The 12,784-nt window shown below is 48.2% G+C and overlaps 1 protein-coding gene across 3 annotated transcripts in view; it reads left to right on the forward strand.

The window, feature by feature from the left end:
• The window catches only part of pdxdc1 (pyridoxal-dependent decarboxylase domain containing 1), a 38,959-nt gene that overhangs the window by 22,493 nt on the left and 3,682 nt on the right, over window positions 1–12,784 (forward strand). For all 3 annotated transcript variants that reach the window (XM_051933802.1, XM_028814100.2, XM_028814099.2), the window contains exons 13-22: window positions 1,322–1,372; window positions 1,951–2,014; window positions 2,234–2,304; window positions 4,234–4,339; window positions 8,328–8,499; window positions 8,588–8,706; window positions 8,798–8,919; window positions 10,835–10,927; window positions 11,237–11,333; window positions 12,602–12,706. In XM_051933802.1, the coding sequence (XP_051789762.1) occupies window positions 1,322–1,372; window positions 1,951–2,014; window positions 2,234–2,304; window positions 4,234–4,339; window positions 8,328–8,499; window positions 8,588–8,706; window positions 8,798–8,919; window positions 10,835–10,927; window positions 11,237–11,333; window positions 12,602–12,706 (1,000 nt within the window). The remainder of the gene's footprint in view (window positions 1–1,321; window positions 1,373–1,950; window positions 2,015–2,233; window positions 2,305–4,233; window positions 4,340–8,327; window positions 8,500–8,587; window positions 8,707–8,797; window positions 8,920–10,834; window positions 10,928–11,236; window positions 11,334–12,601; window positions 12,707–12,784) is intronic.

Genomic DNA, 12,784 nt, shown 5'->3' on the forward strand with positions numbered 1-12,784 from the left:
AGATCTGGACGGTGCATGTGCCCAAAACATTAACATTTATATGTTACTTACATAAAAGCCAGATCGAATGTTATTTACCTTTATTTATTTAATTACTTCCTACAGCGTAAAGTCACAAGTAGACTGCAGAGCTTCCCGTGTACATATACAAAGTACAGCAACGCAAAAGTGCGACTTCACACATTATACACTTCATGTCTACATTTTGTCAATTATTAATAAAACGTGAAAAACGTTTCTATTTTAACGATGTGTTTACAAACATGAAATGCACGTGTTCCAAATAACGATATAGTATTTATAAAAGGTGTCATTTTGCTTGACTTCTCACTCTATACAACTTTAAGCAACTAACGAGCAGGTAAACGGACTTGAGCTGAGAAAACTGTGCGGCGGTGGGGGGATGTGATAGCAGGCTGCTTGCTACTTATTGACACATTTAAAAGGCAAAAGACGCTGATGGAGAGGTGCGAAGGGATTTAAGGTGGGACGGATCTACGAGTTTTTTCGTAGGCTTTGGCAATTCTAGTGTTAAGGACAGGACTGTTTGTCACTTGGCCTGCAGTCAGGTATTGGTATCGTGCCAGAGACCACCTTATCTGTTTCTTACCCCTCTCATTAATTTATAGCTTTTTTAGGGTCCTTATTGTCACACATACAGAGTATGGTCAAAATTCTTACTTCTATCAGTGAGACGTGTGAGGCACTGTCTGTGTAATGACAGGGCCATATGTCACTTGGCCTGCAGTCGGGTATCGGTATCTCCTTACTTGTGTGACTTAGATATGCCAGTGCCAGTAAAGCGGGTCATCATGAGGCTGAAAATCAGAAAGAAACAATCTGAGACATGGCAGAAAGTTTAGGTTTGCCAAAATCAACTGGTAAGACCACGGCGGAGTGTTTATGAATGGGCTGAGAAATTCAAAAATGGTCAGGTAAGTGTTAAGCAGAAATGGAGGAGTGGGGACCCCTGTCCACGTCCACCACCGATGACAGTATTCCTGGCAGGATTCTGACAAACGGATGGGGATTTCAACCGCTCCGCTACACTCTGAGCCCACAAAGAGCGGACCGCTGCACTTCTTTGTTGTGGACGAAGTCTGAGCCCCCATCGCCATCTCTAAGAACAGTGTGACACCCATGGTGCCCTTACCCATATGAGCACCTGCCTCTATGTCTGGCCCAGTGGCCTGGCACCACAAATTCTGTCTTTATGATCATTCTGCCCTTTCGAACTTCATACATGATTGAGATGTGAAAGTTTTTTTGATGGTAAGTCAGCGTCATGGATGCTAACAGGAAGTTTGTGTTCTCTTTTCAGAGCCAAAGACTGCTGGATCAGCTGAAGAACGTGACGTCTGTGAAGACCTCGGTAAGTCCTCGTGCTGTCAGACGTTGGCTTCGTTGTTTTTGGTTTTGGTGGTTTCCTCCCACAGACATGCAGGTCAGGTGAATTGGCCCTGGCATCTCTGTGTGTGTATAAGTGTGTTCACCCACCGATGGACTGGCATCCTGTGCAGGGTGCTGTTCCTGCCCTGTGCTTGCTGGGACGGGCTGCAACTTCCTCGTGACTCTGCTCAGGATACAGTGGGTTTGGAAAAGAAATGAATGAATGAATGGAAGATAAAGAGAAATGGCATAGACTGGCACCACGTGGAAGAAAGTAAAATAATTTGAGGAGGAAAAAAAAAATAAAGCGCATTCACGTGGAGAAGAGTGGAACGTCAGTGGGAAGACAAAAGTGTTGTATGTCACAAACCCTGTTAGTCAGTTGGAGATGACAGCAAGAGTGTCACAAAGTCGAGACCAGCTGCTGTCCAGAGGATGGCACTGTTGAGTTGTACGTCCAGGGGGGTGGGGGTGGCACCGTCGATATGAGCCGTCATCAGGGAGTTTGGGGGTGTGCAGTCTGTCCCGGTGGTCCTGACTGTGTCCATCTCTCTTCTTCAGGTAGAAGATGTCCTCAGCTCCCCTGTGGTCGTTTTTAGGTTCACACCAGAAGTTGTCGGAGCAGGTGAGCACGTTGTGAGCAGCTGCTCAGTCTTGCACTTGAGGTCATCTCTCCCAGAAACGCCCTAAAGTCCTTTTTTGTGTTAATGGCACCACACCACCCTTTCATGACCTCCTCTCTGTCGTAGGAGCCGCTCGTCGGCAGTAATGCAGTTACATCTTCTTGTCAAAGTTTTCCATCCCCGCCAGCATTTGAACCCTTGTCCTGTTTTCCTTCTTCCAGGGCCGAGTGAGGCAGCGCTGGAGGTGTTCGCCAGCAGTGAACGGGAGCTGCAGGACACGCTGAACCGCTGGGTAAGGCCACACACACATCCGAGCCTTGGAAATTTTTATTTTTTTGGCCTGTTTTCAGTTTTTGAGCCCCTCAGCCTCTTATGTGCACCTTAATAACATTAAAACCAACAAAACGAGTTAGAAGATGTCCCCATGACATAACATTCAGATGCTTTTGGGGGCTTACTCAACAACTTGGTGTCTGGATGGCTTGAGAGAGGTGGGTAGCCTGGCATCCCGAGAGATGGTACAGCCGAGAGTGTGTGAGAGAGAGACTTCCTTGGTTTATACAAGGCCGACTTCTTTGACGTACCTCCTGGACCAGTGGGATGTCACAGTGCAGGGCCAAGCCCACCCCCTCCCCAATGCTATTTCAGCCCATACTTTTCTTCTGGAGGAGAAAGTGGTGGTCATGTTTCTAAAAACACCCAAACTCATCCCGTCCCTCCGTCTTCAGGCTTTCTTCCTGTGGCATCATCTCGTAACATCTTGAGTGTCCCCGTCTCCGATACCAGAGGTCCTACAAACGAAAGGCGTTCTCGCACTGCTAGGCCATTGGCTTTGTTTCCGAATTGGGGGACGACTCGTTCCTTTGTTTCAGTTTCCTGTGAGGTCGGTATTTATAGTGTTTCACACCATAAAGTTTCAATAAACACCCCATGGACGTGTTGGGGGCTTCTCTCATTGGGCAGAAACATTTTACCCCAAATTGTTAAGGCGGGTATTACCATAATAATTTTCCAAAATTATCACCTGGAGGAAGACTACTTGAAAATGACACACCACTTGGTTTATGAACCATTGGGTTCTTGGTCAACTCCCTGTACATGGCCACTTCTTGGCCGGCCAACTTTGAGTCGTGGTGGTCCTGAAGTTCTTGCAGTTTACCATTTTTGAGATCCCTGTTCTCCTGAGAAAACTAAAAGCTTTAGAAATGGCTTTTATCCCCTTGGCCTGATCTGTGCCTCACCACGGTTTGATTGGAGGTCCACAGCGAGTTCCTTGGACTTCATGGCTTGGTGTTCTGACATGCAGTGTGACCTTTTTCTTTTGGTTCTTTATTTCACTTTATACAATTTCTTGTATTAGTTAAATACAACTAAATTTGTTAGTTTCCACATAATCCTAGGGGTCGGAGCGCAGGGTCAGCCACTGTACGGCACCCCTGGAGGGCCTTGCTCAAGGGCCCAGCAGAATTTGATCCCCTTTTGGCTGTAATGGGGATACCAGCATGGATCCTTAGCCTCAGAGCCACCACTCTGCCCCAAATATACAATTCTATACGGTGGTCCACGTGGGCCTTTCTATACGATGTCCAGTCACTTACAGGTGGATTAGTTGCAGGTGGAGGCCAATCAAGTTCTAGAAACATCTCAAGGAGAATCAAACTGGACAGGATGGACCCGAATGCGATTTGGAATGCCACAGCAAAGGGTCTGAATTACTCGTAGAAATGAGAGGGGTCATGTTTAGATGTTTCATACATTAGTAAACCTTTCTGAAAACACGTCCTCAACTCTGTCATTATGGGACATTGAGTGTAAACTGATGGGTAAAAATGGCCAACATATCCACTTAAACTGAAACAAACCTACAATAAAGTGTGCAGAAAGTATGGGGGTCTTAAGACTTTCTCAATCCACTGTAAGACCACCCTAAAGAAATTAGTTGGAAAAATGTGTAGAGCCCAGAATACGAAATAAAAAGTGAATGAAATCCTCGTAATAACGAAGCTCCTAGTGGCTCCCACCCGGCTGTGTGACACTCGACGTTGGGCTTCAGATCTCTGGGAGGTTCTGGGTGGGCAACAGTTAACGCGCCGAGTGAATCAGTGAGTCAGCGGCCAAGGTTATCCTTTAGCAGCTCTTTGTGTGAGTCAGGAGAGAAGGTCTGACCATCTCCACCTTGACCCCACCTCATGATGGTGTTCTTGTTGTTCTCTCTTCACAGCTTGGAGAGCAGTTGGCCCGACTTGTACCTGCCAGCGGGGTGGATGTCGTCGAGCTGGAGGACGAAGGCAGCTGTGTGCGGTTTAGCCCGCTCATGACGTCGGCAGGTACGTCTCATTCTCTCGTCTGAACATTAGGACAGTTTTCATGAGAGCAGGCCATCCGGCCCAGTGAGCTCACCGACCTAGTGACTGTAGTGGAGTCTGAGCAGCTTTGTGGAAGATGAAGTTTAATATTGAAGTAATGCGGTTGAGGTGAGAGCTTTCCAGACTTCTAAGCGGCATGTTCCACAAATCCATACATTCTCTTTGTTAAGCCCATTTTGGGAGGTTAGGAGCACCTGCTGATACAGCGCATTGCTGCCGCACCCACCACATGACAAACCAACTCAGGATCCCAGATTAGGACCTGAGTGCAGCCATGCAGTAGGTGACACCTGAGCACCACACCAGTTCAGATGGAAAGGGTCTTGACTTTATTTCCATAATGTCACAGTATTAGCTAAGTGACAGATTTACTTCAGCCTTTGTCTGCTTTATCAGGTTTTTAGTGGGTCACAGGTTTCCATCCACTAAACTGAAAGTCTGCATTAATAGCCTGGAAGATTCCAGAAATTTGATGTCATGATTGTTAGAAGCATCTGATTGGCCAGCAGCGTTAACTGAATTACTTGGGAATGCACCTGTGGCTGGACTTAAGGGCCTACCTTTCGGTCAGTGCCTTGAAGTCTCTGGGGAAAATCCAAGCCCCTCCGTCACGGCCGCAGAGAAAAATAATGGCGGACCCTCCACAAGTGAGGCTCCTCCGCAGAAGCAGTTTACAAACCGCTGAAGGCACTACCAGCTTCTGTACAAACAACTCTACACGAATGCTAACGTGTAGGGACAACACGGACGTGCAAACGTGTAGGGACGACACGGACGTAGAAACGTGTAGGGACGACACGGACGTAGAAACGTGTAGGGACGACACGGACGTAGAAACGTGTAGGGACGACACGGACGCAGAAACGTGTAGGGACGACACGGACGCAGAAACGTGTAGGGAAGACACTGACGCAGAAACGTGTAGGGACGACACAGACGCAGAAACGTGTAGGGACGACACAGACGCAGAAACGTGTAGGGATGACACAGACGCAGAAACGTGTAGGTAAGACATAGACGCAGAAACATGTAGGGGCGAAAGAGACGCAGAAACGTGACGCTGTGTCACTTGGGAAGGGATGAACGAAGTTTTGTGTTGAAATGTCCACCTGAACCCCTTATGAACCATCAAGGGGCGCACTGCCAGACAGACGTGGTGTACAAGTTCAGGGCAGACCGAGAGTGATTGGTGGTCATTTTATATTTCTTCCATTTCTGAATAATCACAACAGTTTGTCACCTTCTCACCAAGCTTCTTGCCGGTGGTCTTGTAGCCCACTCCAGCCTTGTGCAGGTCTACAATCTTGTCCCTGACATCCTTTGACAGCTGTTTGGTGTTGCCTATGATGGTGGAGAGGCTGGAATAGAAGAAATGGATTCTGTGGACAGGTGGGCTTTATACATATCACGAGTTTTGATCAGGAGGATCTGGAATTGACTGATTGATTGTAATCTGTGTGCCATGTGGGCACACAGCCAGTCTGTGAGAGCCAGGATTCTGGCTGGGTTGTAGGTGATCAAATACTTATTTCCCCCACTTTATGTTTGAGAAGGTGGAAAAGGGTGGCTTTTCTGTCTTAGTGCTTCCTACATTGGTTCCACATTCTGAGAGAGTGAAGGGTAATTGGATTTTTAGTGTAATGGCGGTAGTTTGTATTAACTGAGGCACAGAGCAGGGAATATAAAGAAGTCCTGCAAGATTGTATTTCTACTGCAGACCAGGCTTGTGGATATTTGTCAATTTGTCTCGATGTCCAGGTCTTCATAGCTTGTATATGTGCCACCCAGTAATAAAACTGGATGTTGGGTAGTGCCGTGCCACCTTCTGCTTTAGGTCATTGTAGAGTTGCTCTTTGGATGTTTTGAATTCCAAATACCGTATATACTCGTGGATAAGGTCTCCTGCAGATAAGTCGGGACTTGATTTTACTGTGTAATTTCTGGTATTTTATAATGTCGGTCGTATAAGTAGAATGTGGAAAACTCATGTGATTGGTCCAAGAGATTATGATATGCTAATGCACACCTGAGAGAGTAAAAACGGAGCACTTAGCCTTTTCTGTCTTTGTGGGTGCGGCGATGCGCTGTATTGGCGTGTGCTCCTAACCTCTCTCTCTCTGTAGTGTGCCTACGTGACCACACGGTGATACCCAAACTATTCCAAAGCGACGTTGATGCTGATTTGTGTTTTTTGTATCTCACACCCTCATACACCTTTATCATTAGAGCATCCCTTATCTACGATTAGAAGAAAATATGAAGCTGGTTTTAAATTAAAAGTCATTGAAGTGGAGAAAGAAATTGGTCACTGCGCTGCTGCCACAAAATTTGATGTGTCTGAGAAACTGAGAAGAGATTGGAGGAGGCGAGAAGATGTAAAAAATGAAGTGTCGTATTTTTGAACGGGTGTATAAGTCGGGGTCTGATTTTATGATCGATTTTTTGGGTTTCAAGACCTCACTTATACGTGAGTATATACAGTAAATGAAATTATGATTGAGTCTAAAAATGATTTGTTAATGTATATGGGGATGCTTTGACATAGCAAGAGCATCTTGGGAAGGATGGTCATCTTGACAATGTCGATTCTCCCTACTAGCGTAAGGTGGAGGGTAGACCATCTTGACACGTCTTGTTTAATTTCTTTTCTGCATGGAAAAAATTAAACAACGGTGAGGAATTTTAAGCCAAAGAACACATGGAGGTGTCAGCATCGAATTGTGGGGGTAATGGGACAGGGCCGCTTTAGAAATGAAATGGCATCTTAATTAAAGAAGATGATCACGAAGCAGCAGCCTCAGCCAGAAAGTTCAAACTTAGTCAGAAATCTCAAGCTGGTCTTCCAGTAGGACCGGAGTGCTAAGTAGAACTCCAAAGTCGTAACTGAATGGTGTAAAAACAACGAGGTGAAACATCATCACCAAAGTCCTGACCCGAGTCCTGTTGAACTGAAAGCACTTGTCCGGGCGAGGAGGCCCACAAGGCTGCTGACTGCCCGACGCCAGTTCTGCCAGGAGAAATGGGCACAAATTCCTGCCACGTATTATGAGAAGCTGGTGGAAGGTGCCAACCCTAAGCATCTGAATCAAGTTAAGCAATTTTTTTTGTTCTTTATTTTGCCTTATACAATTTCTTTTATTAGGAATTTGTTAGTTTTCGCATACCCCTTGGGGTCAGAGCGCAGGGTCAGCCATTGTATAGCGCCCCTGGAGCAATTACAGGCTAAAGGTCTTGATCAAGTGCCCAGCAGAGTAGGATCTCTTTTGGCAATGACAGGGATTCGAACCGGCAACCTTTGGAATACCAGTGCAGATCCTTAGCCTCAGAGCCACCACCCCGCCCTTAAAGCAAAGCGGGAAGCAAACCCGGGTCTCCTTACTGCGAGGCAGCAGCGATACACTACGCCACCATTGATAAATTTTAAAGCAACAACTAACAAAGCGTATGGAAACTGAAGATGTGACCAGGTAAGTGATGGCTGTAGTCACCTCCGCTATTATTGTGACATTAAATAAAGTCGAGACCCTAATGAACTTAACACAGGGAGTGTATGGAGCTGGGAAACATGGCATTAGCCCAGGTGGGTGTAAACTTTCGGCCTGGACTGTAACTTCTTAGACACACAAGAAGTCAAAGTGTGGGGTCCCAAATGTGAAAGGACACCTTAAGAGAAGGACCCAGTAATGAGGGTGGGCTGCTCACCGTTTACATCCAGACAGCGGAAAGAAGCCACTAAGATGGCTAAAAGGATTTTGGGTTATATTGTGCCCCCGGGTCAAGCTGCATAACACACTCATGAGGCCTCTCCTGGAGGTCTCCATATTACCAAAAAAATAAAGACATAGCTGCACTAGAACGAGCCTGGGAGTGATGGGGGACTAGGCCCGTTTAGGACTGAGGGATACGTGTGTCAGGAAAACCTTTAAAAAAGAAAACCCCATGTTTTCAGTTTTAGGGACAAAGGTAGAAGATGTGGACATGCTGGTTGAGCGTCTTCGAGAGACCATCCCTGTGTTGTACAGCACCCTGCGGATGCGGGAGGAGTTTAAACGGGAGGTGTACCAGACATCCACTCTGACGTACATCGAGGATCTGAACTGGCCAGGACTGGGCGCTATAAGGTACGCATTACTTCGGGGTCTCCTGTGGGCCTCTCCCCCCGGTGTGGCGCCGAGCAGTTCACTCACCACAGAATGACTCACCTTGTAGATACGAGCTCTGCAGTGACGAAGCCGACCTGAGCAAAAGGCAGCTGGAGGTGGAGAAGACCAACGGTGCGCTGCTGAAGAAGCTGAAGGAGCTCGACTCGGACCTGCTCTTCTCCACGGGTGAGTAGACAAGTGAGGGGAGGACCCGAGCTTCTCCACTGTGGGTCACGGCTGACGGCCCTGAAGAAGCTCGCCGCTCTCTGAATTGCAGGTCCAGAATTTGGCCCAGAGAAGAACTGCATCTATGTAGGCATGGCGACGGAGGACCTGGACGTGGCTGAACTGGTGGAAACGATCTCCACCACCGGCAGGGAGATCGAGGAGAACTCAAAGGTAAGAAACTAAATGGCGAGGTTTAGGGGGCCTTCAGCCCAGAAAGAGCCCTTCCATACTGTATTGGCCGGTGTCTGCCAGCCATGCGTTATGCCAGCTGGTTTGCCCCACTGACTTGTCTGGCGTATTTTTAATACCCGCCGTGTAACCGGTCAGCTCAGGTTAGACAAAACCATAAAACCGACCAGCATGACTTCCGCTGAAAGTGGTGGGCGGCTGTAGTTCATCATTCATTTAGCTTTGTATTGCGACAACCTGCTTAACCAAGGTTAGGCTCCTAAGGGGCTGGCAGCACCAACCAGTCCGGGACAGGGCAACAGTCCATAGGACGCCTGATCACACGTGTCCAAACTCATTTTGGAGTCCTCAGTCAAACTGACATTCACGGCTCTGGCAGGTGGGAGGACACCCTTGCAGACACAGCGAGAACCTGCACACTCCACACTGGGCAATCCGAGGACCCTGGAGCCAGGAGTGCGAGCCGACACCAATTCAGATATTCGTGCATAGCTTTTAGGGGCGCAGTGGGTACTCTCATAGAGTCTTTGCCCAGTCACTCACAGACACAGCAGCCCATCTCCACGTCAAGGCTATCAGACCCCCCCTGGGGACTCGGCCCACTGTGCTCCCTGCCCCAGGACAGGGCCCTCCATGTTCCCAAACCCACGACCACTGGCCATTAAAAAGCCAAACTCTCTCGGCTTGCTGTCACTACCCACTAGTGGTGACAGTGCCACGTAGACCACAGTCTATTGGTGACAATACATGAAATGGCAGGCACAATTCATATCCCGTCGTTTCTGCCCAGGATTAGGAAAGACGTGAGCTCAAGTCTGTCGTCACTGGCGAGAAATCTCTTAAGCTGCCGTCCTTCTCCACTTGATGTCTACTCAAGGAGGCTTTCTGTGAGCCTGGGACCTGCACGTCAGTAAGCCGCAGTGCTAAAGGTGAATTCGGAGTTCCTAAATGCAGACCCTCAATCTCTCTTACAGCCTCACTGCGCTCTGCCCTCCCGTTACTCTCACCTGAGCAAATAGAACAACGGCGCCATTTGTCTCTGCTCAGGACTTCGCCCCATCTGGCGCACGTTAACTGTTCTTTGTATCCAGATTGAGTCACTAACTGCAGTTGTTCCTACTGGTAAGTCAGGTGACCTGGACAGTCACACACCGTGTCACCTGTGAGGAGTCCCTTTGAGGTCACTGCCCCTCTCCATTTCATATCCTCACGTGGAACAGTGGGCCTCCGCCTCAGTAAGCAGAAGTTTATTCAGTTCTGCTAAAGGTGAACCCGCCCGCCTTGACCCAATGGTCTCTTGTGCAGATCCTCCCTTATACCCTGGCTGTGCTCACCAATCCCATTACACTCGTTAGACCCCCCACTCCACCAGACCACATTACCATTTGTGTCTGCTGAGGAATTCTCAGTTTCACATCCTCACACGGAGAGGTTGGCCGTGAGGTCCGGGCCCCCCCCCCGTCGACCCCACCCCCCAAGTCACTTAGCTGCAGCTTCTCCACTTGTGATAAAGAGGAAGTCTGAAGACCCCGTGTGTTTGAGACCCACCACCGTCTCAACCTTCTCGGGCGGAATAAGGAGCTCAGCCAGGGTCACCACTCTGAGCAAATTCAATTGTACTGGGCAGGCCTGTATAGCCTTATATCGGGTGCCACTCCACACCCAAACCTCTCTGCCTGGTGGTCAAGCTGAGAAACATTAAAAGAGGAGGGGGTTTCCTGAGGGTACAAACTCCAGAGGCCTGCAGTGTCCACCCGTGAGACTCGCTCGCTTCTCCTGGGGCCTTGGGTGTTGCTGTGGACGGTTTTCTTCCATTGAGATCATTCATGGATTCATCCTGGGGAACCCAAGGGTCACCTAACCGATTGGCTAATTCATCTTAACTTGTGTTGCGCAGCTCCTGGAGAACATGACCGAAGTGGTGAGGAAGGGAATTCTGGAGGCGGAGCTGCAGCTGCAGAAAGCCAATGAGGAGAAACTTTTGGAGGAGGTGAGAGCCTGTGGTAGAAAGGGGGGGAGTATGGGGGTGTGTGTGTGTGTGGGGGGGGGGGGGGTCTACAGGAGGTAATGATAGCTGGGGTTCAAATGGGGGTTCAGTCTCGTCAATTTTATTTGGAGTTTTTACTGCCTATGCCCTCTGACCTGGATCTTGTTAATGGATCTCGCTTGGGGGTCTTTGTCAGCTTTGATGGGATTTGTTCCATTTCACCTTTTTTGCCTCTCAAGGCCTGCTCCCTGATACTCCCAACTCTCACTATTTGCCCCCCCTTTTTGTTTTTGTCTCCTTCACGCCTCCTAGGGAGTACTACGTCAGATTCCAGTGGTGGGCTCCGTCCTCAACTGGTTTTCTCCTGTGCAGAGCTCCATCAAAGGAAGGACCTTTAACCTGGCCGCAGGTAGGTGAGTGGTCAGCAGGCCCACAGAAAACCTGCTCCACATTTAAACGTGTGCCCGCCACCTATGCCAGCTTCTTTCCATCACTTTACTGAAAACCATTTACAGCTGGGAAAATAAGTATTGAACGTGTCAACGTGTTTCTCAGTAAATATATTTCTAACTAGCTGTGCCCCGCGACAGCGCGGAGGGCTCCACCCAGCTCCCCACTCCTGACGTCATGCTTCCCTCTCCCCTCGGCCCACAGCCTCTGTCTCGGATTAGCGTAAATATATCACTCCTGCAAGTGAACTCTGATTCTTAGCACGATGAGAGAAGTCGCAAAATCAACCGGAATGTTCAAGCAAATTACAGAAAAAAAAAAAATCTAAATCTGTTACGTAGTTCTCTCATTTGCTCACTAAGCAGAGGTAAGATACGCCCCTCAGCCCCGCCCCACCCTCCTCGGATTAGTGCAAATAAATCGGTACCACAAGTGAACTGTGATACCTAGCGCAATAAGAGAAGTCACAAAATCAACTGGAATGTTCAAGCAAATTCTAGAAAATAACCCAATCTAAATCAGTTAAGTAGTTCTCTTGTTGGCTAACTAAGTGGAATTAAGATTACGCCCCGAGGCTGGTGCGTGAGTGAGGAGGTCCCCGACTCCCTCCCCATGGCCAGCTGCGTGTCTCTCGGATTTGCACAAATAAATCGGTACCGCAAGCGAACTATGATACTTACATAGCGTACTGAGAGAAGTCTCAAAATCAACCGGAATGTTCAAGCAAATTCTAGAAAATAACCCAATCTAAATCTGTTAAGTAGTTCTCTCATGAAAAGCAGACATACAGACAGACCCCGACTCTCTCGTTCACTAGCAAAGTGAGGAGGGGCCCCACTGCATGCCTCTCAGATTCATGCAAATAAGTCGGTTCCGCAAGCAAACTATGACACTTAGCGCACTGATCGAAGTCTCAAAATCAACTGGGATGTTCAATCTAAATCCATTTAGATCCTTTGTGAAAAGCGGCCAGACAGACAGACAGACATATATATATAGCATAATATATGAGAGAGAGAGAGAATTTCATTTATGGCCGCCTTTATTTTAGACTACTCGGTTGTTACCAACGTCTGGTGTAAATTTCACGTCAACAGCCCCATTAGAAATATATTGACTGAGACACACGTTGGCGCGTTCAATACGTATTTTCCCCGCGGTATATGAGCCCACCCGTTTGTCAGAAGGCTTCACCCTTTTTTCTTCTTCTTGTTTGACCTCCCGTAGGATCCTTGGACTCCACCGAGCAGACCTACACCATGAAGGCTCAAAGTGCCCGGGGGACGCCACCGCCCACCCCCACCTCGTCTCGCACCAAACGCCGGATGCCAGGTAAGGTTACACTTGACTTCATGGCAGACACTCTGTGGTGTTCAGGGTCCCGTCCTTCACGAGTCTCAGTGCAGCTCT

This window comes from Erpetoichthys calabaricus, chromosome 11 (genome assembly GCF_900747795.2).
Source record: "Erpetoichthys calabaricus chromosome 11, fErpCal1.3, whole genome shotgun sequence".
In the NCBI taxonomy this organism is placed as follows: Eukaryota; Metazoa; Chordata; class Cladistia; order Polypteriformes; family Polypteridae; genus Erpetoichthys; species Erpetoichthys calabaricus.